This window comes from Nelumbo lutea, chromosome 1 (assembly GCF_056320005.1).
Source record: "Nelumbo lutea isolate HS-2025 chromosome 1, American lotus-T2T, whole genome shotgun sequence".
NCBI classification, from domain to species: Eukaryota; Viridiplantae; Streptophyta; class Magnoliopsida; order Proteales; family Nelumbonaceae; genus Nelumbo; species Nelumbo lutea.
In genome coordinates, this window is record NC_142684.1 from 25463883 (window position 1) to 25491705 (window position 27823).

The window sequence follows — 27823 nt, forward strand, 5'->3', positions numbered from 1 at the left end:
CACATCAACTTGTTGAATTCTTTACAACAAGAGAAATTGCCACATGGGTTGTAGTTCTTTGATAACAAGAAGAAAATCAAATGAAACAAAATTATGGTATAAAAGTCAATTTTATTACAGCATTAATGCTAGCTTTAATTGCCACTAAAATGCCCATATTTGTGCATTTAGTTTGTCTTCAATTATAAGGGTTGAAAATGTAACTTCAGATATTACTCTCAACCTCATTTAATTTCCTCTCATTAAGTCTTATATTTAAGGCTAACTCTCACTTTCTCTTATTAAATTCTATATTTAAGTTATTTTTTACTAATAAATGCTATTACTTAAATCTATGTCAATATTTTTAACAATATAAACACATATTTTAAAATTCACTCAAAAACAAAGTCATTCTTTATCCAAGTGGTGGCTAAGCAATTCAACCATCCAAATCAAATTGATCAACCTATGAAGTTGTAACTAAGTAATAAAATTATTAAAATAAAAATAAATATAAAAAAATTACAAAAAAAAATGTAAAAAACATTAGACACGCTTATGATATTTTTATTAATCAAATTAAAAAAAATAAATGAGTAAACTATATTTTTATTAATAATGAAAATGAAATAAATAATTTAGAACTGACCAAAAATGAAATTGTTTTACTATTCAGTAAAGATCAATATTTCAACTTTTGGGTCAAAGGTGTTAAACACCTAACCTTTAATGTCATAAATAAATAATAAAAATTAATAAAATATATAAATATACAAATTTTGCAAAAAAAAAAAAACATTCAGGCACATGTACAATATCATAACATGTATAATATCATATATTTCTCATATTAAACAAAAAGTAAGTGTAACATATAAGAATTATTATAACACATAAAAATACAAAAAAAAATATTATTGAAAAAATTGAACATAGATATAATTTTATATTTATACTACTATGTAAAACATGAATAAGATTGGAACCTTCTTTTGATAAAAATATTCATTTTTAAATTTAGTCCATATTTAATTATGATGTTTAAATTATCAATTGAAATACTACCTGACCAAGTAAGCTTATCAGTGGTACTTGAAACTTCACAACTCAATCTGATTATCACATATTAGGATGATGTGCTTATGTGACTAATTAAAATAATTTTGGATACATTGTTACTACCACATTTACTAGTAACTAATTAAAATATTTTACCTAATAAAGATAGTTAAATAGATAATTGATTAATCTAAGATATTAAATTAATTGATTAAAGTGATTTATTTATTCATTAATTTATTAGTAATACATCTAAGTTAACTCAACTAAATCTAATCTAAGTAATTTATGGTAACTTTATTGGGTCAATTGAATTAACTAAATTGAATATAATTTTTAGGTTAACGTAATTAGATTACTAAATATATTATATTGTAAGCTCAATTAATTTCATTAACATAAATTGCCATATTTGAAATATGTGTAAGATACAGTTGACCATTTCGTGGGAAATAGGCTTATAGTGGTTGTTACAGACTCTCGTACAAGACACTCTAGAACTAGAACTGCAACCCAATCAAACCCACCCCTAAACCTTACAAGACAATGAGAAAACGGCGACAAAGCTCCTCCGAAACCAAACCATGCATAATCGGAACAACAGTGGTTGCAGGAGTCCTCCAAAACCGTACAAAGCGATAGAGAGGATGAGAGAGAGAGAGAGAGAGAGGTGAGGAAGAAGCAGAGGGAAAGGACTGAGATGGTGGTGAGAGACAGAGGGGCGGAGAAACATAGGCAAAGAAGAAGCAGAGGAAGAAAAGGACTGAGTGGGTATTGGTTTGAGAGAGAGAGAGAGAGAGATGATGAATGAGCGAGGGACCGAAGAAGGGGAGAGCAAATTTTAGAGAAAAAATGAAGAGACAAAGCAAAGTCAGATAAGAGAGAGAAAACATAGGACACCTGTAAAAAGCAGAAGAAAAACCCAAGGCTTAAAGGTTAGATTCCTAATGCCCATGGCCATCACTTTAGGTTGTTATAAATATAGCTATCTTTTTTTTACTCTCCTCTCCTGAACTTTCATCCATTACTTTATGGTTTCCACCATTAAAGAGTCCTGCAAATTCTGGTTTACTTTTTGTTTCATCTTCATTGCAGATGAAAAAAAAATGAAACCTAAATCTAAGTAAAATACAAAGCAAAGATGAACCAAAATTTGCATTCTTCCTGCTCCATGTTTGAATAGTTGCAATTGCAACAAGTACAACTTGTATACGCACCTTGATCGGCTTCACGGGCATCTCATGATCGCAATGCCTCTGCGGACAACTGAAACTTAATACACAGTGTATTTCTAACTCCTTTGAGAAATACACTTCAATTCTCATGGTTCCATGACCAATATCAATAACTAAAACCAAGCATCTAAATACGCATCTGAAGGTTACGAGTTCTTTTGGCAAAAACAACAAAATGGGTTTGAATGTCTAATCTTTCAAGTTGACGTTGTAGCTCTGATCATAATGCTCCCTAAAAGAGCTATGCTCATATTTAGTAAGGGAAGTTTAATTAATGTACTCATGGTCTCGACAGAGCCCATTGTCAATTAATCAAGTTTTCATGTAAGGAAACTTGTTCTGTGATCTAAGGACTATATTTTGAACGGTTACAATTAAACCAAGTGGTTTGTGCTTGCTTCTATCGAATAAAAAAAAGTGAAAAACACAAGTTCATAGATCTTCTCATGTGAAAAGTTCAAAAAGAGAGTGGGGAAAATACCCAATGAAAATCCAAAGTACATGAAATAGGCCTATAAAACTAACAGGATGATGCATAGATATTCTGCAGAGAACTAAACAGACATTTGAATTTGCTCAGAGACCCCTGCAACAATTCCAAACAAATACATTAATGTATATGATCAAACACCTATGCACATAAGCAAACACCTTAAAGCATTTCATCAGCAATCAAATGAATAGTAAACATTCAATGGCTTATCAAGTCATAAATAACTTCTACCAAAAAATAAAATCAAGTCATGAATAACCATCACATATCTCTCTGGTCTGTAAGGATTTAGTAGTCTGGAAAGAGAGTCAACTAAGAGAAAGACTTTGATATTTCAAAGGAGCTCTTGACTTTTCAATCAAGTATTTCAGTACTTCTAATCTCATGTGTTCATCAGGAAACATTTGGCACCAGTAATGACTTGACAGCTCGTCAAAGTTTATCCTAAGTATAACTTATTCCAGTAGCAAATAGAGTTCGATGTTTTAGCAGTACTGGATCAAATTTCAGTGGATAAAGTAGAGCAGAATGGTGGTTGTACAATTTCTTATAATAGCCAAACAGGGTTGGTTGATTTGGCAGTACTGGACCAAATTCCTACTGATAGAGTAAGAACATCTAAAATATCTAAAAGTGTTTTCAACCCACCATTCACCCGGACAGTTCTGATTGCGGGTCTGGTTTTCCTCAAATCCGGATTTTGACCAAAAACCATTGATTTGGTCAAAAACCACCCAATCCAGGTGGTTCAACCATCGACCCATTCAACCCAGTGACTGGGTCACAGGTTACACACTAAAACTTCCAGAGGCTATAACTTTCCGTTCAGCTAGAGTAGGGGAAGACAAAAAGAAAATAGTTATTTGAAAAATCAGGATCTTTTTCTGTTAAATCATTTTACAGCATCTTGTTAGGGGAGGAATCTTCATCCTTTCCAAGCGACAGGATTTGGGTAAGATCTGTGCCTTCCAAACTGGCTTTTTTGTTGGCCTATGCCTCTGCGGTGCTGGACAAGATCCTATCTAAGGTCAATTTAGTTAGGAGAGGAATGGAAGTGACAGATATGGCATGCACTCTGTGCAATGGGTGTGAAGAAACTTCTAGCCATCTGCTAATTCACTGCAAATTCGCTCATTGGATTTCGACAAGTTTGATGAGCCTTTTTGGGATTCATACATGCTTCTCGGCTGATGTGAAGAGATTCATGGGAGCTTGGTATTTAAGTGGTTTAAGCAGGGCTGGAAAATTATCTTGGAACTTAATCCCTTCAGCAGTATTTTGGGCACTGTGGTGTGAAAGAAACAGCAGAACTCTTGAAGATGGACAAAGTTCAAAAGAAGAGGTCTTTAAAAAGGATTTCAGGAATGATACATTCATGGCTGGCAAACCACTCATTATTTAAAATAGACAATCATGTTCTTTTTTTGAGCAAGATTTCCTTTTCTTTAGGAGTTCATAATTTTTGGGTGGGGCTGATTGTTGGTTATACTGATTTTCTATTTTTCCCTCTTGTACAGATTCTCTTTGTACAGGAGTTTGCATACTTGTATGGTTTTAAAGATTATTAATGAAATACTTTACCTTACAATTTTCAAAAAAAAAATAAAGTATTGATTTTGGGTATCTTTTTGAGATCTTTGTGTCCTAGGGCACCTTTTGGCACCTTGCCCCACCATTTTGCCAAAAAAGACCCCTTTTGGCTTCAAATCCCAATTTTTTAACATTTTTTACAAATAAAAAATTAAAAACTGGAATAAAAACATAAATTAAACATAAAATAATACATATGTTACATGTAGTTATAATTATAAATTATTTATTGATAAAATACATATTTATACATATATAGTTATGTGCATATGCTGACATGTCATGGTGTGACCCATTTGACCTGGGCAACTGAACCAGCAACCCGCAACCCAGAGGCAAAAGTGATCCATCCTCCAGGTTGGGTTTTAAAACATTGATCTAAAACTAAAAGTTCTATAGGAATTTAGTACAGTTTGGAAAGTAGTGAACTTATAATACCCATCAAAGAATATCAAAACCAATTGATCATGGCTTAGTTGGTAGGGCCTCTAGATTGTTGTAGCAGATATTTGGGATTAATTCCCACTACCAACAGGGTTGCGGGGGTTATCGGCTACCTCCCCCTCCCCACCGATTGTGTAGCCCATGAGCAGTTATAGAGTCAACTAAATAGGTGTTTGGTACCATTGTTGTATATTTTTATAAACATGCCATATCAGTGCCAAGTAGGCATAGTGGTTTCACCACCTACTTATTTTTTGTTTGGTTGGTATGTTTACAAAAATAAATGTCTACATTAAACACCTTGGATTATGTGGAAGCTACCATTGCAAGAAACACCAAAATTAAGTTTCTTGCAATGGTACCACTATTTTTTATTTTTTGGTCTATACAGTGCCTAGTGGCGCCTAACTGGCTTGAAGGGCCACCTGTCACCGATTGAGGAGCCACCTTTGTGTCTCAGCCATTATCTACAACACCATGAATGCTTCCAATGACACGATGCCAAAGCCTATCTCTCTCAAGGGGAAACCGCCACAACCATTTGCCTAGTAGAGCTGTATTTTTCTCAATCAAATTTCTGATATCCAAGCCTCCCTAAACCTTAGATCTACACACCTACTCCCACTTCACCAATTGGTCCTTCCTCTCATCTACCAGTTCCCATAAGAAATCCCTCATATATTTTTCTAACTGCTTAGCCACTATAATCGATAGATGAAAGATGGACAACTAATAGATGGGTAGGTTGGTTGGCCAGCATAGATTTAATTAGGATCATTCTCCCGCCCATTGAAATGCAGTTCCTTTTCCAAAGAGCCAGTTTCTTAGCAAATCTCTCCACTACCAATTTCCAAAAGTTCTCTGATCTTGGATTGAAACCCAAAGATAGTCCAAGGTATTCTTCTATAGACCAGTACTGACCTTGCACCCTATGATTCCCACCAACACATGAGCCTCATCCTCCCTCTTATTAGCCCCCGCTGCCACTTTTCCACCAATTCACCTTCAAATTAGAAACCCTCTCAAAGTGCTAACTCCTTTAGGTTCCTCAATCGAGTCCGCATTCTGTGCACCCATGGGTGCACTGAACGAATGCACCCACCAATCACATTCGACCACGTCGATCAAGTTTGTCTTGTGTAATGGTAACGTGGGTTTGGTCATCAATCGACTCCGTCCGGTTCAACCGGATACAAAAAGACAACAGTTACAGATCACCGGTGCCTTCACACCAGTGCCTCGTGAACGACGAAGCTACCAGTGGCGAGAGACAAATCGCCCGGCCTCTAGTCTGTACGTTTTCTTCCTCTTCCTTTCCCTCTTCTTGTTCCTCTCGCTCCTCCTCCTCCTCCTCCTCTAACTAATGTTCTTTTTTTTCTTTTCTATTATCAACAGGTTAGAACAGCTCACAGCGGCAGTCATCAACATTCACCTGAACGAAGGTAATTACCAAAAACTATTTTTTTTCCTTTCTATTTTCCAGTTTCTGACAACCCACGAGCAAAGTCTCCTCCCACGGTGATTCTTGAGAGATTTCGATCAATGGGAAAATTGGGTCCATGCCATGGACAGCACTGTATTCTACCTGATCCGTTGATTCAGCCACAGATGTGAGATTCCCCTGCGTCAAGCTCATCGAGCATTCGACCATTTTATATTCTTTTATAATCTGTAACAGTACCATTACCGGAGAATCTCCAGCAAAGGAGAGAAAAACTAGGGAATGTCCTGAGAACACACAGGAACCCAATTCCGGCGGCAGAATCGGAAAACTGGGATTTGCTGGGGTAATCGGAATTCCACTAGGAAAAATACAATTAAGGAATGGTAATGCTATTTTATTTTGTCCTCGCAGTAATGCACAAATTAAGGTGAAGTTAGAGTTTTCAGAGATTCATACAGTAGAAAGAGACGACGAAAGGAAGGGTAGATTATAAACAAAGAAGAGGCTTACTAGAAAGAGAAGAGAGAAATGTTTCTGAGAAACCATGGAAGGTGATGAAAGCTTATGGAGAAAGAAAATTTCATTGTGTTGAAAGAAAGAGGAAGAGAAGAAACAAGTTCAAGTTCAGAGCTTTGATTGTGTCTTTTTCTTCTTTTGGCTTTTAATGGTGTGTTCAAATCTTCCAGCCAACACAAGTTATTGGGAGTTATTTTGTTTAGGTGAATGTTGACTGCCGCTGTTTAAACAGGTCGTTGGTGGATGTATTTCAAGTTTTTGTCTTTTTGTGTCTGGTTCAACCAGATTCTTTAACAAACGGTTAAACGTCCGTTATAGTTACTGAATTTTGAACATACCGATATGGATGTTTCTGGTTGGTGGGTTCACGCGTCCAGTGCACCCATGGGTGCACAGAATGTGGACTCTCCTCAATCTACCTCAGTGTTTTAAAAGTGTAAGGGGCAATTTGCACCCGAGGCACAAGGTGAGGCACATGCCTTTTCGAAGCAAGATGCAAAAATTCAAAAAAAAAATCCAAAAATTCAGAAAATGCCAAAAAAAAAAAGAAAAGGTGCAAAAGAAAAGTAAAAATAAAAACATTAAACATAATATTAATAAAAAATATAAAATAAATGTTTTGAAAAAACATATTACCTAAAATTAAAACACAAAAACATAACATGTAAAGCATATTCAAATGAAAATTTAAAAATAAAATCAAACATATCAAACATATCAAACATATTCAAGCATGTAAAACCCCCAATTTCTTTTTCCCTCAATTGCATAATTTCAAAAATAGCTAATGTGATGCGAAACATCTTGCTTTCCTGATTTTACGAGCCACCTTTGTACCAAGCCCCTCAAGGCAAGTCCAAACAAGTCCATGTTAGGGTCTTAAATTCTTAATCCCTACACCAAAGAAATGATTTTATAATTTTAATTGCCTTTTAAGAAGATATTTTATTAGGATGAATGAATGAATAACATTAGCAAATAGGGGACCGAAGCTCCAAGAACCCCCTATTTGCTAATGTTGTTCATTCATTCATCCTAATAAAACATCTTCTAAAAAGGCAGTTCAAACTATAAAATAATTTTTTTTTTTTTGTGTAGGGATTAAGAACTTAAGACCCTAACATGGACTTGTTTGGACTTGCCTCAAGGGGCTTGGCTGGGGGTCTGGGGGCAAAGGCCCCATCCCAGCCGCTAGGTTAAAGAACAAAGGGTGCAAAAAATAAATAAAGGCACACAACTCAGCTGAAGCAAAAGGTGCATGCTGCGTACCACGTGCACACCTAGGCACACCAGGTGTGTGCCCCTCGAAAGTGTTGCACCTACGGCCTAGGTGAGGCGCATAACTTAAAAGGCACCTCAATTAAGCACCTAGGCTTGCCTGAGGCGCTCCTTTTAAATCACTGATCTACCTTCATCATACCTATCACAGAAAATTATATCATCTGCAAATTGAAAGTGGCTAACAACTAAACCATTCCTTCCAACCCTTCAACCCGTAAAGGAGTAATCCAAATCATCAATCTACTTAAAACTTCAGCAATCGAACAGAAGAGAAAGGGGAGAAAGAGGAGTTCGTTAAAATTTATCCACAGTATACCCTATTCTAATAACAAATAGAGTTAGACTTTTTAGCAGTAGTGGATCAAATTTTAGTGGATAAAGTAGAGTAAAATGGTTTTATTATCTAAAACTAAGTAGCCAAATAGGGTTGATTCAGTTGGCAGTATTGGACTGGACCAAATTCCTACTGATAAAGTGGAATGAGAATGGCTTTATTATCTAAAACTAAAAGTAAAATATCTCTGTCTCTCTTCACAGGAAGAGCAATAATAATAATAACCTTAAAGAGAAATTCTCGCCTCTTCCAGCTCCTGTGTCTCTTCCCCTTTCTTTTTGTATTCTCCTCCTGCTGCTCCTTGCTAATGCTTTTGTGTCTTTGGGGATGAAAGGGGCAAAGAATTTGGGGGTGAGGAAGGGGTGGAAGAAAACAAAATGGTAGGTAAATCTATAAATGTTCAATTCTGCAAGCATGCAGCTGCTAGTTTTTGCTTCACTTCATTCCTGGCGGGCCACGTTTTCAGGAAGTGGTTTGTTGGTCCTGTTTTGATTGTTTTAGAAGTTCTCAATTGTGTTTCTTGGGGTTGGGCCTTTTGTAGTGTCTAAGGGGATTGTATAGCTTTTTTGCTGGTAGTTGTTTCCTTTTATTTTGTAATGATCTTTTTTTTTCTTTTTATAATAGCACACTACTTGGATACCTTTGTTTTGCCTAGGCAACTAGGCATCCTTGGTTGAGCACATCCCCCAAGCGCCCTGACTTATAGCAACTAGGCGTCCACCTAGGTGACTAGGCGCCTGCCTAAGTGACAAAACTGAGAAGATGGGCACCTTATTATAATATCATTTATATTGCTTCATCTTATTAATATGTGTGCTAATAATAGATACCATATATCATTTATACTTTGTTTTAATGTTTTACTATTGAAATTTAAAAGATCAACAGGTTTTGAGAAAAGAAAAAGAAAGAAAGAATGAATGAATACAAGTATAGAGAGATTTTTTTTCTATTTTGTCACCCTCTCACCAATTGAATAAAATAGCAACTCCATCCTTGTTTTTTCTATTTTACTTTCCATCTTGAATTTTTATTTATAAAGTTAATAACCTTATTTGGTTGCTAATTGATATGAAATTGCTCTATTAAATACTTATTATAGTAGTACTGTTTTTGAAAATAATGAAATTAATATATTTAACAAATTTTTATAGATATGATGACTTTTATCAGCAACATGAAATTTTATTAAAAGGAGAAAACAGTACAAATCATAGGTAGCCTTGGCTACCCCAAACAACTTAACAGAAAACAGCAAAAAACAAAAAGAACATAAACAATTCTCTTAGATATGATGGTTTGCCACATTTTTAGAGGAAATTTGATGTTTTTAATAAAGAAAAATGCTATTTTTTTTCAATTAAGATGCATGCTAAATGGTATATAAAACTAGGGAGCTAACCAAAAGTTAGTTCTTTATATTATGAAATTTTTATCACCTAGGCGACTAGGCACCCCAATGTCACCCAGAATTGCCTAGACACCTTGACAACTATGCTTTGTTCTAGTGGTCAAAATGAACTCAACTAGAGTTTTGCTCTCCCTTGTAACCTCTTATTCCTAGCCTTTGTACCAATTGATGTTAAAATGCCTTCTTGAATTATGACTTGAATGAAGTGTACGTCTGTCCCACCTAAATTTTATGGCAATTCTAGCGTAGGGAAGGTGTGCTAGCTTAGGAAGTCATTATGTGGGTTGAAGCCATAAAGTGTGGTTTGGTCGGTTTAGAAGAGCTTTTTTTATCAATAACAGGACTTTCCATTAAGAAATAAGCTTTAGATACAAAGGAGGGGAGATAAACCATCTCAACTCCCCAAGGAAGCCAAAAGCCACCTAAAAGGAAAGTAGAAAACAGTTACAAATGAGCCCAGAAAACAGAATCCATGTTCACACCTTGTCTAGTTAACCCATAGGCAATGGAGTTTGCACTTCTCTTCACCCAAGTACATTTTACATCAATGTCCTTTGTCAGCACTTAAACTTTCTTTTTTCATTGCTGTAATTCCAAGTCCATTCTTGTCTTCCATTAACCAGCCCACTACTAGCTCAGAATCTCCTTCTATGATCAGCTTACTAATAATCAGGTCTTTAGCTCATCAGTTTAGAACAGCATTATTGAAGGCAGATTACTATCAAGCTAGTCAGACCACACATTGTTTATGAAAAGAGAAAGTACATTGCTTACAGTTCTCATTTAGTATGTCAATGACACAATAGTGATTGGGAATAATATTCCAAAGATGGAAAGGCTTAAAAAGTTTCTAAATTGTGAATTTGACATCAAAAGATTTGGAACTGCCTCAATACTTTCTTGCCATAAAGGTGATTAGATTGATGGTATATTTATCTTAGAAAGGAAATATGTCTTGGACTTGCTAAAAGAAACAAGGAAATTTGGAGTTAGGCCAACAAACACACCAATTGATCCTAATCACAAGTTATCCTCTTCAATTAAGAAACCACTCAAAGAAAAAGAAATGTTTCAGCATTTGGTTGGTAGGCTCTTGTACATATGCATGGCTCACAGAGGGAGTTGAGATAGTTCATGAATTGTGCCCATTTAGCTGCTACACAGAGGATCTTCACCTACTTCAAGGGGCAGCTAGCACAGGAATTTTGTCTCCAGTCATGGCCATATGAAAATCAAGTCATTCACAGATGCAAATTGGGTTAGGTCAATTGATGACAAATGCTCTACTTCTAGGTATTGTGGCAACGAAATGTCTTGGACGAGAAAGAAGCAATCAGTTGTGGCTTAGTCCAATACAGAGTTAGGTACAAAGCTATGGCTCATGAATGTATTGGAGTTCGATGGGTTCAGTCACTATTGGAATGAGCTGGGATCAAGTAATCAAGTATGATAGTCTTATGATGCTTTATCATAATAATCAGGAGGCAATTAATATAGCACAAAAACAAATTCAGCTTGACCAAGAGCGAGCATATTGAGGTGAATAGGCATTTCTTCAGGGAGAAAGTGCTGTCTGCAAAAATGTGTCTTATGTAGAACCTAAAAATCAAATGGCAGATATTATTCACAAAGTAGTCAAAGCTAAGCTGAACCATAATGTAAGTGAAATGGGTACGATTGATATCTATACTCAGCTTGGCAAGGAGTGTTGAAAGACTAGAAGGTGAAATAGGTGGACCCACAGTCATGAAGTAATTAATTAGTTTCTATGTCTGTTCAGTAGACAGGGGTATTTATGTCATTTGCATGTAATTTGTTGTATCAATTGGAGAGTCGTACAAGCATCAATGAAAGGGGTGCACACCTCTCTCCAAATCAATCTTCTCCCTCTCTTCTTTCTCCTATTCTCTTCTCTCTGCCCAGCCCCAGCAACTACAATCTGCATTTTCTCATTTATTTGCTTTCTTTTCCTAGTATTACATGACAACACTTAAAAAGAAAAGCCAGGTAGGCAAACATAATGAAAGCATACCACACAATTAACAAAGTTCTTTTAAGCTAAGTTATCATAATTTTGATTTTCTTCTGTGAATCATTTATACCATCACTAAATATAAAACATATGGATATCATAAATCAAAGCCATTCTAATTTCTGGCTTTATTCATAGAGTCACCTCACAAAAATATGCCATTAAATTATTGAATAGATAATGAAATAATTCACAGCAAAACCAAGATAGAAAAATTCAACCAGTCAAATTAAGAACAAAATAAATCATCTAGGCATGTCTATTTTCTGTGTATCAATGACAGAAAACATATCTTACTTTTCCAAAATGGACTTCGGCTAATGGAGTTCTTTTATTTTACCTGACTTTCTTGCTGATAATGGCATAGAGCTTGCGAGAAAGCTCTTCAGAACGGATCTTTCGCTCCAAGTTCTTCCGGGCTAAGATGCGTTTCTCAGAATTCTTGATGTGGTATCTTGATTGACGCTTTATCAGGTATTCCATCCCACTTGCCCTCATCCGACGTTGCATCACTGTCAGTGCCTGCTCCAGATTCCCATTCCGTACCTGCACTCGAATCCCTCGCCACTGCTGAAGCTGCTGATGCACTGAACTTAATGGATTGTGTGGAAAACCTGTCCCTCTCAAAAGGGTCAATGTCTGCTTCAATATGGAGTTCATCTTTCCAAGGTTTTTGATTAAGTTTTGTTTGGCTTAAAGGAGAATGTTTTAAGAGAGTCTTGTCCAACCTGTAGAAAAAGAGTTTATCAGACAAAATTAGAGAGAGAAAGAAACATGATCAAACAAAACTAGACCTACTAATGAAACTAAAATTACAGCCTAGAAAATTATTGAAATAATGAAAATTGTTCAGCCTTTTCTATATAGATAACAGAAATCACTAATAAAAGATTAAAAAAAAAAAACTTCAGTTGCAAAGAAGGTTGTAATAATTATCTTCTTCAAAGAGACTAACAGAGAAAACTTCTCATTTCCAATACTATAAATGCTTATCAGGAAAACCAGAATGAGAAGAACACGAAAACTTGAGAACCATGAGAAAGGGGAGAGGAGGAACTGCAGAAGAACAGAGAAACTGCAGAAGAACAGCTGAAGCAGGTCAAGTTCATCAGTAGCCTGTATTTTGGGTTTGTTCTTCTTCAGTTTAGCCTTTAGGAAATGCTACGTGTTTTATTTATTTAGAAAGTAGTAGCAGTTCCTAAAGCAGATGATCATTCATCATGCCTACTCTAAATCAGATGATCAAAAATCATTGAATCATGCCTACTCTTTGTTTTGATAGATGTTCCTTTGCTCTCTCTTCATACATCAGTTTTCATTTTATAGATTTTTCAATTTGTGTGAGGTGTTCTATGAGTTTGAAGATATGCACATCATTAGCCCAGGGATCAATGCCACTTTTTAGCCTTAATATTCAACCCAAGGATTTTAGACGTGTCAATTTAGTGACTAGCACTTATAAAATCTTATCCAAGATTTTGCCTTTGAGGATTAAGGCAGTTCTCCCTTCTATTAATAGCCAATTTCAAGGGGATTTCATTCAAGGAAGACAAATAGTAGATCAAATTCTCATTGCCAATTTAGGGGGAGAGGAGGTGGATTCCCTAGCTAGGATTTTGGGGTGTGAAGTGGGGGACTGGCCTTTACAATATTTGGGGCTACCACTAGGAGGGAATCCAATGGTTGAGAGTTTTTGGTACCCTGTGATTGAAAGATTCTCCAAGAGGTTAGCAAATTGGAAGAGGAATTACATCTCTTTAGGGGGTAGGATAACCTTAATCAAGTCAACCTTGGCCAACCTGCCAGTTTATTTCTTGTCTACCATTAGAGTACCAATGAAAGTAGTTAACCAGTTAGAGAAGATAATGAGGGATTTCTTGTGGGAACCAGGGGATACTAAGAATGATCACTTAGTGAAGTGGGAGGTGGTTTATAGGTGTAGGGATGATGGAGACCTTGGTTTGGAAATATAAGATTAAGTAACATGGCTCTACTGGGGAAATGGATTTGGAGACTACCGATGGAATAGGACAGACTTTGGTCTAGAATGATTGTCAATATTCATGGATTAGTAGATAACGGTTGAGATGTAGGACTCAACCCTGGAGCTTCTCAGTGTTCTCCTTGGAAGGCTATTCAAGGTATTTTGCCTCTTATGCTCCCTTATTTCAAATATGATGTCTGCGCTAGAAATAAAGTCTTGTTTTGGGAAGATGTTTGGGTTGGTGAAAACTCCCTTAGAGATATATTTCCTTCTATTTACTCCTTGTCTAAAAACAAAAGAAAAGTAATCTCTTCAGTGTTTATTGATAACTCCTAGGATTTGGGCTTGAGAAGAGGTCTAAGGGATTCTGAAAAACGGATGGTTGATGATTTGATCACTTAGTTAGGGGAAGTCTTTCTTGATCAGTCTTGTAGAGATAGCAGAATTTGGCAACCTTCCCCTTTTGGTTTTTTCAATTGCTCATCTTTCTATAACATTTTGCTTCAGACCTCTAACCTTGTAGGGAACTTTCCTTCAAAGGAGGTGTGGGGTAGCCCTATACCCCCAAAAAGTCAAGCCTTTTGCTGGGAAGTGGCCCTCCAATAAATCAACACATTGGATTTATTGCAGAAAAAGAGGCCAATTATGTTCCTCGCCCCCCATGTTTGTTGTCTCTGTTTGGATTCTAGTGAGACAACTTCACATTTACTAATCTCATGTCCCTTTGTGTTCTTTATTTGGTCTTGGTTCTCTTCTCTCTTTGGCTGCAGTTGAACTCCTTCCTTGAGCGTGGTGAACCTCTTTGATCCAACTTTTTGTAGGCAACCAACAATTCATGAAAGGATTATGTGGAGAGCCACTAGAGCTATTGTATTGTGGCCAATGTGGGAGGAAAGAAACAATAGGATCTTCAAAGGTCATTGTAAATCCAAGGAAGAGGTTGTGGAAGGAGTAACTACTAAGGTTATCCATTGGTTGAAATCCCGTGATCTTTTTAAGGATTTCTCAAGTGAAGACATTTATAGAAGTTGGAGTATTGTGGCATCTACTACTACTTCCAAAGCTATGATATAGGAAGTTTGGTCTCCACCGGCACAACAAAGGGTGAAACTGAACTTTGATGGAAACTCTATAGGTAATCTAGGCCCATTTGGTATAGAAGCTATTTTCAGAGATAATGAAGGCAAGATAATGGCTTTGTATTCAGGTCTAGTAGGAGTTGGAGATTCCTTAAGAGCGGAAATCTTGGCACTACATCGAGGTGTAAAACTGGCCAAACAATTGGGGCTACAGAAGATTGAGATAGAGAGAGACTCCAAATTGATAATTGGGTAGATGCAATCAAGGCAGCTGGGAATTTGGCAACATAGACAGCTGATAAGGAAAATTCTTAGCATAACAAGGGAGGTAGATGTTTGTTTCAAGTGGGTAAGGAGATCAGCAAATGGTTTTGTTGACACCCTAGCAAAACAAGGGACTGTAAGGGAGAGGCTTTATTGGGGCAGTGCTGTAATGTTTGATGTTTATTGGATCAACCTTTTCTAATAAGGGTTGACTTCTGTATTTCAACTTAATTTATCTCTAATGAGAGTTATCGTTTCTGATCGGGAAAAATAAATTCTCATTGCCAATGAGTGTGGAGGAAATAATGAGGACAAAGAGCAAAGGTTTTGTGTGTAAGCTGGACCTAGACAAAACTTATGATCTAGTGTATTGGACTTTCCTAATAGAGGTCATGCAAAATTGCAGGTTTGGGGAGAGATGGTGTAATTGGGAAAATGTGTATTTACATTGTGCCATTATTTTGTCCTGGTGCATGGGGTGGTTAAAGACTTTTCCCCAACCTCTAAGGGTTAAGACAAGGAGTCCCTCTATCACTCTTTCTTTTCACCCTTATAGTTGATGTGTTCAGCAGATTAATATCAAAACTGATAGGGAAGAAGAATTTAGGGGTTGCAGAATAGGGAAGAACAACATTGTATTTACACAACTCCAGTTTGTAGATGACAATTATTTCCTATGAAGGCAATGATTTGAAGAAGGTGAATAATTTGAAAGCTCTATGCTGGTCAAAACAAACAATTTGAAAGCTCTGATTAAGAGGTTTGAAGTGGCTTCAAATTTAAAAATCAATTTGGAAAAGAATTTTATTGCAAGAGTTAATTTGGAGGAAGGGGATTTGGCTTCTATAGTAAACTGTTTAAGTGCTCTACCACTAGTTGGCTTTTACCTACCTAGTTCTCCCTCTAGGTGCAAACCCTAAGGGAAGTAGCTATTCGCGTCCAGTTTTAGAAAGGTGTGCCAAACGATTAGTGTGAGCGTTGGGAAAATGACTTCACCGGCTGTTCACTTCATGGCTGAATGCTATGGAGTCGCCACCCATCAGAATTATCAATGGAGTGTGATGGGTCTCCCAGATTTAAATTTCACAAAAACTTTCAGAATTAACAACTCCATATCAATTGGCCAGGATAAGGCTAATCTGGGTAAGTTGAGAGATAGAGAGGGAAGGGGTTAGGCACCCCTCTCTCTTGTCAGTGTGAATACCAGATGTGGGAGGACTTGAAAGCTTCTCTCCTTTCCTCTAGACCAACCCTCTTTTGGGCATAAGGGTATGAGCAAAAGGATGAATTCTCACCCCTTTTCTATCAGACCCTCACCTTCGGACTCAGCTGATTGGTCTGAAGAGAGCAAAGAAACGCTTCAACCTCTCTAAGGGAAGCACCGATTCTCACCTCCAAACTTAAACTCAACGCACAAAAACTAACTGGCAGAAAGAACTAAAAAACAGATAAGGATCAAGGAGATGAGGTAAAACATTTTACCTCTTGTTGTAACCTGAAACAATTGAAACTTTCTGATTTGGGAACTTTGACTGGCTTGGACGGTCGCTGAATGGATATCTACGAAGATCTGAGAAAGTTGATGACGCCCTCTCTAGATTAAACCCTCCTTCTCTCTCAAATCGTCTCTACCCTCTATCTCCGCTTTTCTCTCTTTCTCAGCTCGATCACCCTTCTCTCCTCTTCTCTCTACCTTCCTTTTTTCCTCAGTTTTCTCTCTTTCGATTCCCAGAAAAACGGAGAACTCTCTCACCCTTGAAGCTCTCTCTCGCCTCTTTCTTCCTCTCTCTCACTCAAAACTCTCTCGATACCCTCTGCTCTCGCTCTCTCTCTCTCTCTCGAAGCTCTCGGCTCTGGCCCAACCCCTTACTCCTAGTCTTCCCCCTTCGACCGAGTTCTCATCTGCACCTGTGGCGCCCCACAATGCCCCACATCACATCCCCACTTTGTATTTGGAACATCTCTTGATAATAATACGAGAGATTTAGGAGATGTTCCCAATAAAAGGTGGAGATGTGCTGTGCGGCGCAGATGTGAACTCCCCTCGATGCCCCTATTCTCTTCCAAAAACTCCTCTCCTTCGATCTCTTCTTATAAGGCTACATTTGGTTATAATGCAAACGCGAATATGTGCTACATATTTATCCAATTTTTTGGTTCATGAATGTAAATACATTCATATTTTAAACCGTTTTTGCATTTATCTGCTCCAATGCATTAACTTTGGTCAAAAAGTTAATTATCAAAAAAACATAAAATTGTATCAAAAAAATAAGTACAATAATGTTCTTTTCTCAAAGTACAAAAGTGCCAGAAAATACATTTTTGTTTTAATAATCATTACTTTTTTATGTTTCAAACAAACACTTGTAAATAAGAACCGAGATACATAAATACCCCAATTCAGTGTTTGTATCGCAAACAAACGGAACCTTAGGGCCTTAGGGCCTAAGAAAACTTTTAGCAAAACGAGGGACTGATTTGGTAAATTATGTTTTGGAGAGGGGTGGTACGAGCTAGAGGGGGTGTTTGGCTGATTCAGGTTTGAAAAGGGTATTTTGGTAGTTTGAGGTCTAAGGGAATTTTAGGAATTTAGGAGTTTGGGTCTGAGGGGTATTTTGGTAATTTGGTTAAGGGTATTTTTGGGCATTTGGAGAGAATGGGCAAATGAAGGGTATTTTGATAATTTTGGAAGGGGGTAATTTGGGAATTAGGTCAAGGGTATTTCGGTAATTCGTAATTATGGTCAAGGGTATTTTGGTAATTTTGGAAGGAGGGACATTTTTGGGGATTAGGTTAGGGGTAATTTGAGAATTGGTTAAAGGGGTAGTTTGGGTAATTTTGGTTAAGGATATTTTGGTAATTTTTGAAACTAGGGATAATCTAGGAATTATGTCAGGGTAATTTGGAAATTGGTCCACGAGGTTTTTTGTATGTTCTAGGTTGTTTTGTGGGGTCAGATTGGGCCAAGTGGTCCTGGATCGGGAAGATCTAGTAAGGGCTTTATTCGATTAATCTATGGGCTCGAAATGGAATCTTTGCTTGATGGATGGGTGAATGAAGGAATTTTGAGTCCAAATTTCATGGGTAGGTGTTTTGGTAGGTCTTGGGTATGATGGTTGTGTCTGACCTAATGGTTAAGGAATAAGTGGGGGTCAACTGGGCTTTCAGATAAGTATTGGGCAGGTTTAACAGTGGATCTGAGGGTTCTCAAGGTAAGTTGGGATTTTTGGGTTTTTGGGTGTTTCTAAGAGATCGAGAGGGTCTAGTCAGGTGTTTGGAAAATTGAGGTATAGGTGGCGAACTGAGCAAAAATCAGGTGTTGACAATTAGTATGGTGGAAGAGAAATTATATCTCAATGAGAGCATGACTACTCTAATAAAATCAACTCTAGCTAACCTACTAGTGTACTATCTCTCAATTTTTAGAATACTACAAAGGGAAGTAAAGAAATTAGAAAAACTTATGAAAGACATCCTATGGGGGCTAAGATAAGAAAAGAATGATCATCCAGTTAATTGGGAGACAATTTGTAGAAGTAAGAAAGGAGTAGTGGCTAGTGGGAATGTGGTTGAAAAGAACATTGCTTTGTTAGGAAAATGGTTGTGGAGGTGGCCTTCAGAGCAGGAGAGGTTATGGTATAAGGTAATTTCTAGTATTCATGGCAAAGTGGAAAATGGTTGGGACGCAAGTATATCTTACAAGGGTAATCTGACATCACCATGGAAGACTATTCATAGAGTCCTTCCCACTTTTCTTGACTTCATAAGGCATGATGTGTGCCTTGGCAACTTTATCTAGTTTTGGGAAGGTACCTAGCTTGGTAATGCTCCTTTAAAGTTTTTGTTTCCCATTTCTTTGCTGAAAAAGACTCTGGTGTCTATATTCATTACCACTCCTTGATCATTCTTTATTTATAATTGCAACTTTGGTTGTCGTAGAGGGCTGCGGGCTGATGAGTCTATTGATGTGGTTAACCTTATATGCATTCTTGTTAATGTATGCTCTAAACCTGACAAGCAGTTGTGGACTCCTCATCCCAAAGGTGTTTTTTCTTGTGCTTCCTTTTTCCCAATCTCTTTGCTTGTCGCCCGCCCTTTAGGTCTTCCACTTTTCTAAAGTTTGGTGTAAACTATTGCCCCCTAAAATAGGTGTTTTTTTCTAGAAAGTGCCATGGGAAGGTTAACACTTTGGTTATGTTGCAAAAGGAAGGCAATACCTCTGCTTATCCCTTCAATGATGTATTTTTTGCAAATCTAATGGTGAGAGCTATTACCGCTTATGTATCTCTTGTTCTTTTTCTACAAGTATTTAGAAATGGCTTATTTCTTTATTTGAATGCAGATGGAATTTTCCAACGGATGCAAGAGGTTTCTTTGATCCAACAATTGTTGCTTTGTTGAAAAAAAAGGAAGAATTATGTAGAGATGCTTAAGAGCAACCTTGATATGGACCATATGGGAAGAGATGAATGCAAGAATCTTTCAAGAAAATGAAAGAAGTAAGGAAGTAGCGGAAGAATGTGTGTTGATAATGATTATTCATTGGCCAAAAACCATGGATATCTTCTTAAGCTATTCCTTTGATGACCTTTAGAGAAATTGGTTTATGGTCACAAGAAGTTCCTTAAGGAAAGAAAAAGTAATATCAAAGTGGAAGACCCTCCATATGCTTTTGTAAAACTAAATTTTGACAGGAGCCTCCAAGGTAATCCAGGTCTTTCTGGAGTTGGAAGGGTTTTGAGAGATAAGAAAGGAAAGGTTAGTGTCCTTTTCTAGGACCAGCAAGAGTGGGTGATTCTACTAAAGTTGAATTACTTGCATTGATGCTAGGCATTCAAATTGCAAATTAGTAAAGGTTGGAAAGTGTGTTAACTGAAGGTGATTCTAAGGTAGTGTTAGGGTGGTTAAAGGACCCGAAGGCTGTTATTTGGGGATATAAATAAATTGAAGAAATTAAATGGCTAATAAAAAATATGATTTTGAGAATACAATGGGCAAGGAGGTGTGGCAATGCTTTCACTAACACTCATGATGAACAAGGGGTGAAGAAGGATAGATTGTTTTTAGCATGGTTGTAATTGTTTGATTTCTCTTTTTGATGGGAGAGGTTACGTCTCGTGCAATCATGCCTCTCCTAGGGTTGCTTGTAATGCTTATATGTGTATTGTTGTCTACTTGGAATGTTGTGTTTGTTTAAATAATAGAAATTCATTTACTTATCAAAAAAAAAAAAGGCTGCCTCTTAAACCTCTTTGCATCCAAAGTTTATTGAGGAGGACCTCCAAGAAAGAAAAGAGGAAGAAAAATGGGTCTATTTCATCAAAGTTTGCATGTGAATGACACATGGGACCTTGTCCCAACACCTTCAGATGGCTCTATTATTGGGAGCAAATGGATTTATTCCATTAAGTTGAAATCTAATGGGTCTCTAGACCGTTACAAAGCCAAGTTTGTGGCATAGGGATATAAGCAGGAGTATGGCATTGACTATGAAAAGATTTTTGCTCCAGTAGCCAAGATTATTACAATCCATATTCTTTTAACCCTCTCTGTTGCTCACTCTTGGTCTGTCTTTCAATTGGATGTGAAAAATGCCTTTTTACATGGGCATCTAAAGAAAACAATATATATGAAACCTCCTCCAAGGGACTATAGTGATCTCTCCCTCGTCTGTCGACTAAAGAAATCCCTCTATGGGCTCAAGCAAGCCCATCGAGCTTGGTTTGAAAATTTCAGAGATGTCATGCAAGTCGGATATAGCCAAAGTGCATCGGACTATTCTCTCTTTGTTCGGAAAAGACCCCAAGGCCTTACCATTCTCTTACTATATGTGGATAGAAGAAATCTAAGACATCAAATCTCTTCTCCATGGTTCCTTTCACATGAAGGATCTTGGCCTTCTTAACTATTTCTTGGGGCTTGAAGTCTAATAGAGCTCCCGAGGTTGTTTTGCCTACCATCACAAGTATGCCTTTGATCTTGTTAAGTTGTCCAACCTCACTAATAATAAACAGGCTGATACTGCCTTTGGAGTTGAATGTCAAATTATCAAAATTAGAAGGCCCCCTACTTCCTGATGCTTTCCTCTATCGGTAACTTGTAGGGTCTCTCATCTATCTAACCATTACTCGTCCTGACATCTCACATGCAGTTCAAGTTGTTAGTCAGTTTGTCTCTGCACCTCGTCAACCTCATTTGACTATGGTGCATTGAATCATTCACTATATTCAAGGCTCTTTATCATAAGGTCTTTTCTTCTCTTCATCTTCTTCTCTCCAATTGAAGGCCTATACTGATGCAAATTGGGCTGAATTCACCGACACATGATTCTCCACTACCAGGTGGTGTGTCTTCATGGGTGGCTCTCTAATATCATGGAAGTGCAAGAAACAACAACCTGTTTCCAAGTACTCTATGGAAGCAGAGTACAAGGCAATGCCATTTGTTTGTAGATAACACTAGTGCTATTAAGATTGCCTTTAATCCTATCTTTCATGAAAGGACAAAGCATATTGAGGTGGACTACCATTTTATCTGTAACCTATTTCTTGCAAAATCTATCTCTCTCCCTCATGTTGCCTCTGATATGCAATTTGCTGACATCTTCACAAAGGCCATGACGAGATCCAGACACTTATTTCTACTAAGCAAATTGGTGCTCATGCCTCTGCATCAATTTGAGGGCGAGTGTGAAGAAACTCCTTGATGTACCATTTTATTGTAGTCTTTATTGTATTGTTTTCTTATGTATTATTATTTTCACTTCAGCCTTTCAAGGGCCTCTTTAATTTCACTTTCTATATAAAGGACCCTTGGGGTAGGATTGAACCATCCATTCTTCATCCCCAAAATTTTGTATTCTGCCCTGGGTCTGTTGACAAGAGAATTGCTCATAATTAGTTATCTTTCAAAAAAAAAAGCATAGTGATAGTTAAAATGGATATGAAAATAAATTAGTGCACATGGAAGAAAACATAAAATCTACAACTTTTGTAGTTGCAAATAAAATGAAACACAACATTAAAGATTACCTTCATATTTCTCTTCATCCTTTTCTAGTTCTACGGATATAAGTTACATTTCCCTACATCTTTCCAACCCCAGTCCAATCATTTTATAGACCTTGGAAGGTTTTAAATTTTGATAATTAGAAGTGCTACAGGATTTGATACAAGAGCTACAAACAACCAAAAATCCATAGAAGTAGAAAAACTAAAAACTTCAAGAAAGCCTGATTTATGGGGATAGCCATCAACTTTGGGGACTACCAAGATTTAAAAGTTCAATATGATATGCCCGATATGAGGTGTATTGTATCATATCTTTGAAAAATATATACAGGATACACATGGAAATCGAGCGTCTCGTCTTTTTTCATGCCTATCAGACTCGTATCGGGGGTGTATCGGGGTGCATCATTAGCATATCAACGAAAAAGATACAGTCAAACCGGAAAAAAAAAAGTGAGAAAGCAAGCTTCTTTTCCCTGAAATAAGCCTTCTTTCACCCCCAAATGATTCTAAAACTCCAAACCTTATTTCTAGAGTGCTAGATTTGCAAAAATTAGCAAGAAGCAAGTGTGAATCGTTAATTTTTTTTTTAAGATTTTTCAAATTTTGAAAAAATATGGCAAAAATAGGTAATCTTTTTCAATTTTCTATAATATCTTGTGATTTCTTTTTTTTTCTTGAATGTTCAAATTTTTGTGTTATCAATAGATTTATGGAAATTTCATTTTTTTTTCTCTACCTAAAAAGACTAAATATGTTTTAGATCTATGGATTTATCTATCATATCCATAATGAAATTGAAATTTCTTCTTTATTTTTTTTTATTTTTTATATATTTAGAACTAAAAAATAAATAATAATTAATTATATTTTATCATTTGATCACAATAATTGAATATATTATAATTCTATGGATGATCTATCATATCCATAGACCAATTAAAATTTCTTATTTAATAATTTTTTATTTTTATATTTTTAGAATTAAAAAAATAAATAATTATATTTTATCATTTGAGCACAATAATTAAATATATTATAATTCTATGGACGATCTATCATATCCACAAAGCAATTGAAATTTCTTCTTTAATAACTATTTTTTGAATATATTATATAATGTGTATTTATTTTTTATAATTTTTAGAAATAAATAATAAATATTTAAATAATTATTAATTAAGTTTTCACTTAAAAGTTGTGTCAATGCATGTTTTATGGTTAGATAATAGAGTTGGGTTTTTCCCATTCCATAAAACAATAAAATTTATAAATTATAGTTAAGCATTGGATTTTTAATAAAATTATAATTAACTACAATATATTTCTTAATTTATAAATTATAGTTAAGCATTGGATTTTAATGAAATTATAATTAACTACAATATATTTTTTCATAAAACCATTAAAATATATTAATTTAATGTATACATACCTCATTGAGGTCTTATATTTAATGTTGTTGATGTATTTTTATGATTTAATGAAATATTTATACTGTTTCCAAGTGTACCTATGTGTATCTTAGTTTTTCTCCAATACACATGCGTATCAAAGATGCATCTCGATACGTCTCTTAAAATTGTCTTTCCAATAAACTTAGCATTTTCAATACTTTGAACCTTGGGGACTACAACTCCAATACCATCTCTTGGCACTTCAATGGCACCCTAATGGCTACACACCTTATAGTTATGTTCGCCCCTCAAAATTGCTTTCTCTATCTTATCTCTTTCTCTATTCCTCTATCTTTCCATAATACTATGTCTTCATAAACAAGTTTTGTGAATGAGTGAATCTCCAACAAAATTTCAAAGTTTAGAGAGAAAAATAAAACTTCTTAAAGTAGAACAACAAGGGTATTTTAGAATTTGGGGCTGTAAGCTCTTTGTTTCAAATCCAGTTATTGGCTTATCCAAAAATTCAACACAAATGACATGTTGTAGAAAATCAAAATCATTGACATCATTAAGAACATTACGATTTATCTGCAACCAATATAAAATAGGGCTTTTCATGATCCTAACTGCTAATAAAACAAAAAACTTTTTGTTGTGATATATGTTGATAAGAATCTTATGGTAAACAATTGAATGGTCACAGATAGGAGGCTAGGTTGGCCAGAGTCTGCACCCTATGACGCCATCCATGTTGGAGTAGCAACAACAGAAATACCCTAACCACTTATAGACCAGCTAAAGCCTGGAGAGAGAATGATAATTCTTGTTGGGAACATTTTCCAGGATTTTTGGAGGTAGTATACAAGAATCTAGACGGTTCCACTAGCGTCCATAGTGAAACTTCTGTCTGTTATGTTCCACTAACAAGTCAGGATGCCCAGTTACGAGGTTATTAAGATGATTTCAAGTCCATGTGTCCAACAACCAACAAAATGAAATCTAATGCATAAGTTGATTCAGTTTCAATCAAATCCAATATTTATCATCAATGTTAGAATCAAGTCTCAAGGATTTTTCACCAGCTTAGGATAAAAGAATCATAGCAGCAATAAAAATAAGAAATACCCTTGCTAAATGAAAACAGAGGAAAACTTACCTCACAGTGGTCTAATCTGGTCTACAATAGAATGACATGGGAGGAATGAAGAGGAGTGTGAAAGAGAAAAGGAGATGAATAAGAAGAAGAGGAAAGGAGAGAGAGAACAATTGACTTTGACTTACCTCACCGTCGCCGGAGTTATAGTCCAAAACCGTTCTTCAAACTTTAACTATAATGGAGAGAGTGACGAGAAATGAGGGAGAGAGGGTTAGAAAGTTGGAATCGTGAAGGGAAAAGGGTTTGAGGGCTTTTGTGTCATTTTGCTTTTTTGGAAAAATTTTATTAGTATCTTGTACTTTGGGTTAATCCACTTTGGTCCCCAAATTTCAAAATGTGCCAATTCAGTATTGATAAGTGGCACCTAAAAAATAGAGCTTACGAGAAATTAGATATTCACAACCCTGAAACCTCATTCCCTAACATGAAACTATTGAGTTCCACGGTATTTTGGATAGTTGAGTCATTGCTCACACCCAAACTTGGCAACATTTTGGATTGATGTATATGTTGTTTGTTCACCTTTTAAATTGTATAAGCTGCAGAATTGAATGTTAGTCCTCTTTTTTATGTGTATGGACCAAATGCCATGAATAATGGGTGATATATATTTGATATGCCATGAACAATGGGTTAGGGATATTTTGTGTATGGACAAAATGTCAAGAACAATGTGTTAGGGATTTTGAATGTAGTTAGGGTGATGTATATTTGCAATAGCATTTCAATGTGTATAGACCAGATGTCATAGATATTTAGATCTCTCTTGTAGTCTATGAGTTCTTAGACATTTGGATTTCTCTTGTTACAAGATGATATAATACTTGAATGTCTATACACTACTAGAATACTTGGATTTAGAGGCACTTAGCCGGAGGCAGTCAAATAAAACTGCCTCTACACGATATTAAAGAAGGCAGAGTTATTTCATTAGTATAGAGGCACTTTCTATTGCCTTTGTAGTTAACAGTTTTGCCTTTTGATTTTAGCGGGCCTAAAATTTAGTCGTGGTTTGAGGTTTCGCGCCCAAAAACAATTGTGCTCACATAAAGTCTATCATTGACTTACGAGAACTCCTCACTTTCTTTCGAACCAAGCCTAGTTTGCTATTTGTTCATTCTCTCCCTTTTCTTCTCCATTTCTTCTCTATTCATTCCTTCATCTCCTCTTTACTTCCTCCTCTCTTTCTCTTTTCTTCCTCTTTTTCCCACTTTCTTTAGCGCCAACCGCCTTGAGCAATATCAGATGGGTTGAAATCGTCCAACTTGACGACTCCACCGGTGAAATTTGCTCAGACCCGAATCTCTCCTTCGAACACCCTTACCCACCCACCAAGACCATTTTACAAGGAGTGCTAGAAGCCTGACCTCCTCACCACCTCTAGTGACTTTCTCCATGTATGGTGCATTTTTGATGATCGGGTCGAGCTCAAGAGCCTCCTTAACAGCAACAAAAACAACAAGTTCTACGGCCCCCTCACCTCCTTCGACTGGAATGAAGCCCAGCTGAAGCAAATCGGGACTTCGAGCATCGACACTGATGAGGGCAGATTTGGCCCTCCAGTGGAATTATGACACGTGGCACCTCATGCCAACTAAGTATAGCCTCTTGGCAGCTCGCCATAAGTGGTTTACCACAGGCAGCCTGCCACAGCCAGCTCGCCATAGGCAGCTCACCACAGGCAGCTGCCAGAGCTTGCCACAGGCAACTCGCCATAAGCAGCTCGTCACAGGCAGCTCGCCACAGGCAGCTCGCCATGGGCAACTCGCCATAAGCAACTCGCCACAGACAGATCGCCATAGGCAGCTCGTCACTTGTAGAGAAGCTCGGTACAGGAGTAGTTTGGTGTATCGCAGGAAGATCTCCAGCCTGATGACCTGGCCCAGACACTGACCCGCCGACTGACAAGGGCGCCGACCTGACAGCTTGGCCTAGACACTGACCCACCGATTGACATAGGCGCCGCCCTAACAACCTAGCCTAGGCGCCGACCTGGCCGCCTGACACAAGCGCCAGCCTGACGACCTCGAGGAGTTCACCACCGTACCCCGGTTCTGACTGGATGTGACGAGTCTTACCATTTGGAGGCTTTTCACCCACCTAACCCACGAGGGCTCCCGTATATAAAGACCTCACCCCCCAAAGGGGAGGGGGGAAAGATGGAAAAAATGGAGGTAATCCCTGCTCTCTAGCTCTCTCGTTTCTCCAATATTATCTTCAAAGCTCTCTACAATTAGAGTGCTAACTTAAGCGTCGGAGAGCCCCCGTTGGGAAAATACCTCTGGGTCCTCTAATTCAGTTCTCACAGGTCCCTCAGTTCCTGCCACCTACAAAGAGGAGGAAAAGATGGAGTTCTCGTAGGTCCCTCAGCTCCCGCCACCTACAAAGAGGAGGAAAAGATAGAGTTCTCGCAAGTCCCTCAGCTCCCACTACCTGCAAAGGAAAGAAGACCACCTCATGTTGAGGGCAGTCGGGTTGAGCTGCACCAGGGAGCTCCACCATTCTCTAAGGCGCAGGCCGCCTAGTAGGGAGTTCGCTACCAGGTAGCTCTCCACCAGGGAGCTCGCCACCAGGGAGCTCGCCACTAGGCAATTCGCCACAAAACAGTTCGCCCCCAGGCAGTTCGCCACCAAGTAGCTCATCACTATGGCACGTCACCATCGGGCCAAATAACGAGGTACTTAGCCAAAAAATTTTTACATCACAAAACATTGGTACGTGGCCAGAAACGGTTACATCAGACACTACTTGCACTATTTGGGATACCGAGAAGGAAACCCTAGAACCCAGTTAATCGCGAACAATAAGGAGGTCTATGATATTGCCTAGGGAGGCACTGAAGTTTCCGCTTTGGTTTCCGCATATGGATCCATCAGGGTTTTTGATTTGCCAGATAAGGAGCACTCAACTATCATCTATGAAAGCTCTGAGCTTGACATGCCGCTTGTGTGGTTGGGGTGGAACAAGTAGGACCCAAGGTACATGGCAACCATAATCATGAACAGTGGTCGTCGACTCAGCCGGATTGGGTTGCGGTTGCTTTCTCGACTAAGTTGTAGATACTCAGGGTTTGAAAGCTCGGATGGAGTTTGAATTATATGTTGAA

At 37.3% G+C, this 27823-nt stretch overlaps 1 protein-coding gene and 1 pseudogene across 1 annotated transcript; one reads left to right on the plus strand and one right to left on the minus strand.

Moving 5' to 3' along the window:
• Positions 1 to 2528: 2528 nt before the first annotated feature.
• On the minus strand, positions 2529 to 17261 carry LOC148874003 (Ribosomal protein S21 family protein). The gene is made up of 3 exons (XM_088960506.1): positions 16631 to 17261; positions 12162 to 12549; positions 2529 to 2862 (listed from the first exon to the last, which is right to left on the minus strand). Exons 2-3 carry the CDS (start codon positions 12479 to 12481, stop codon positions 2853 to 2855), a joined length of 330 nt encoding a protein of 109 aa, XP_088816632.1. The 5' UTR covers positions 12482 to 12549; positions 16631 to 17261; the 3' UTR covers positions 2529 to 2852.
• Positions 16135 to 27810, plus strand: LOC148874004 (WD repeat-containing protein LWD1 pseudogene; annotated as a pseudogene).
• Positions 27811 to 27823: the final 13 nt, after the last annotated feature.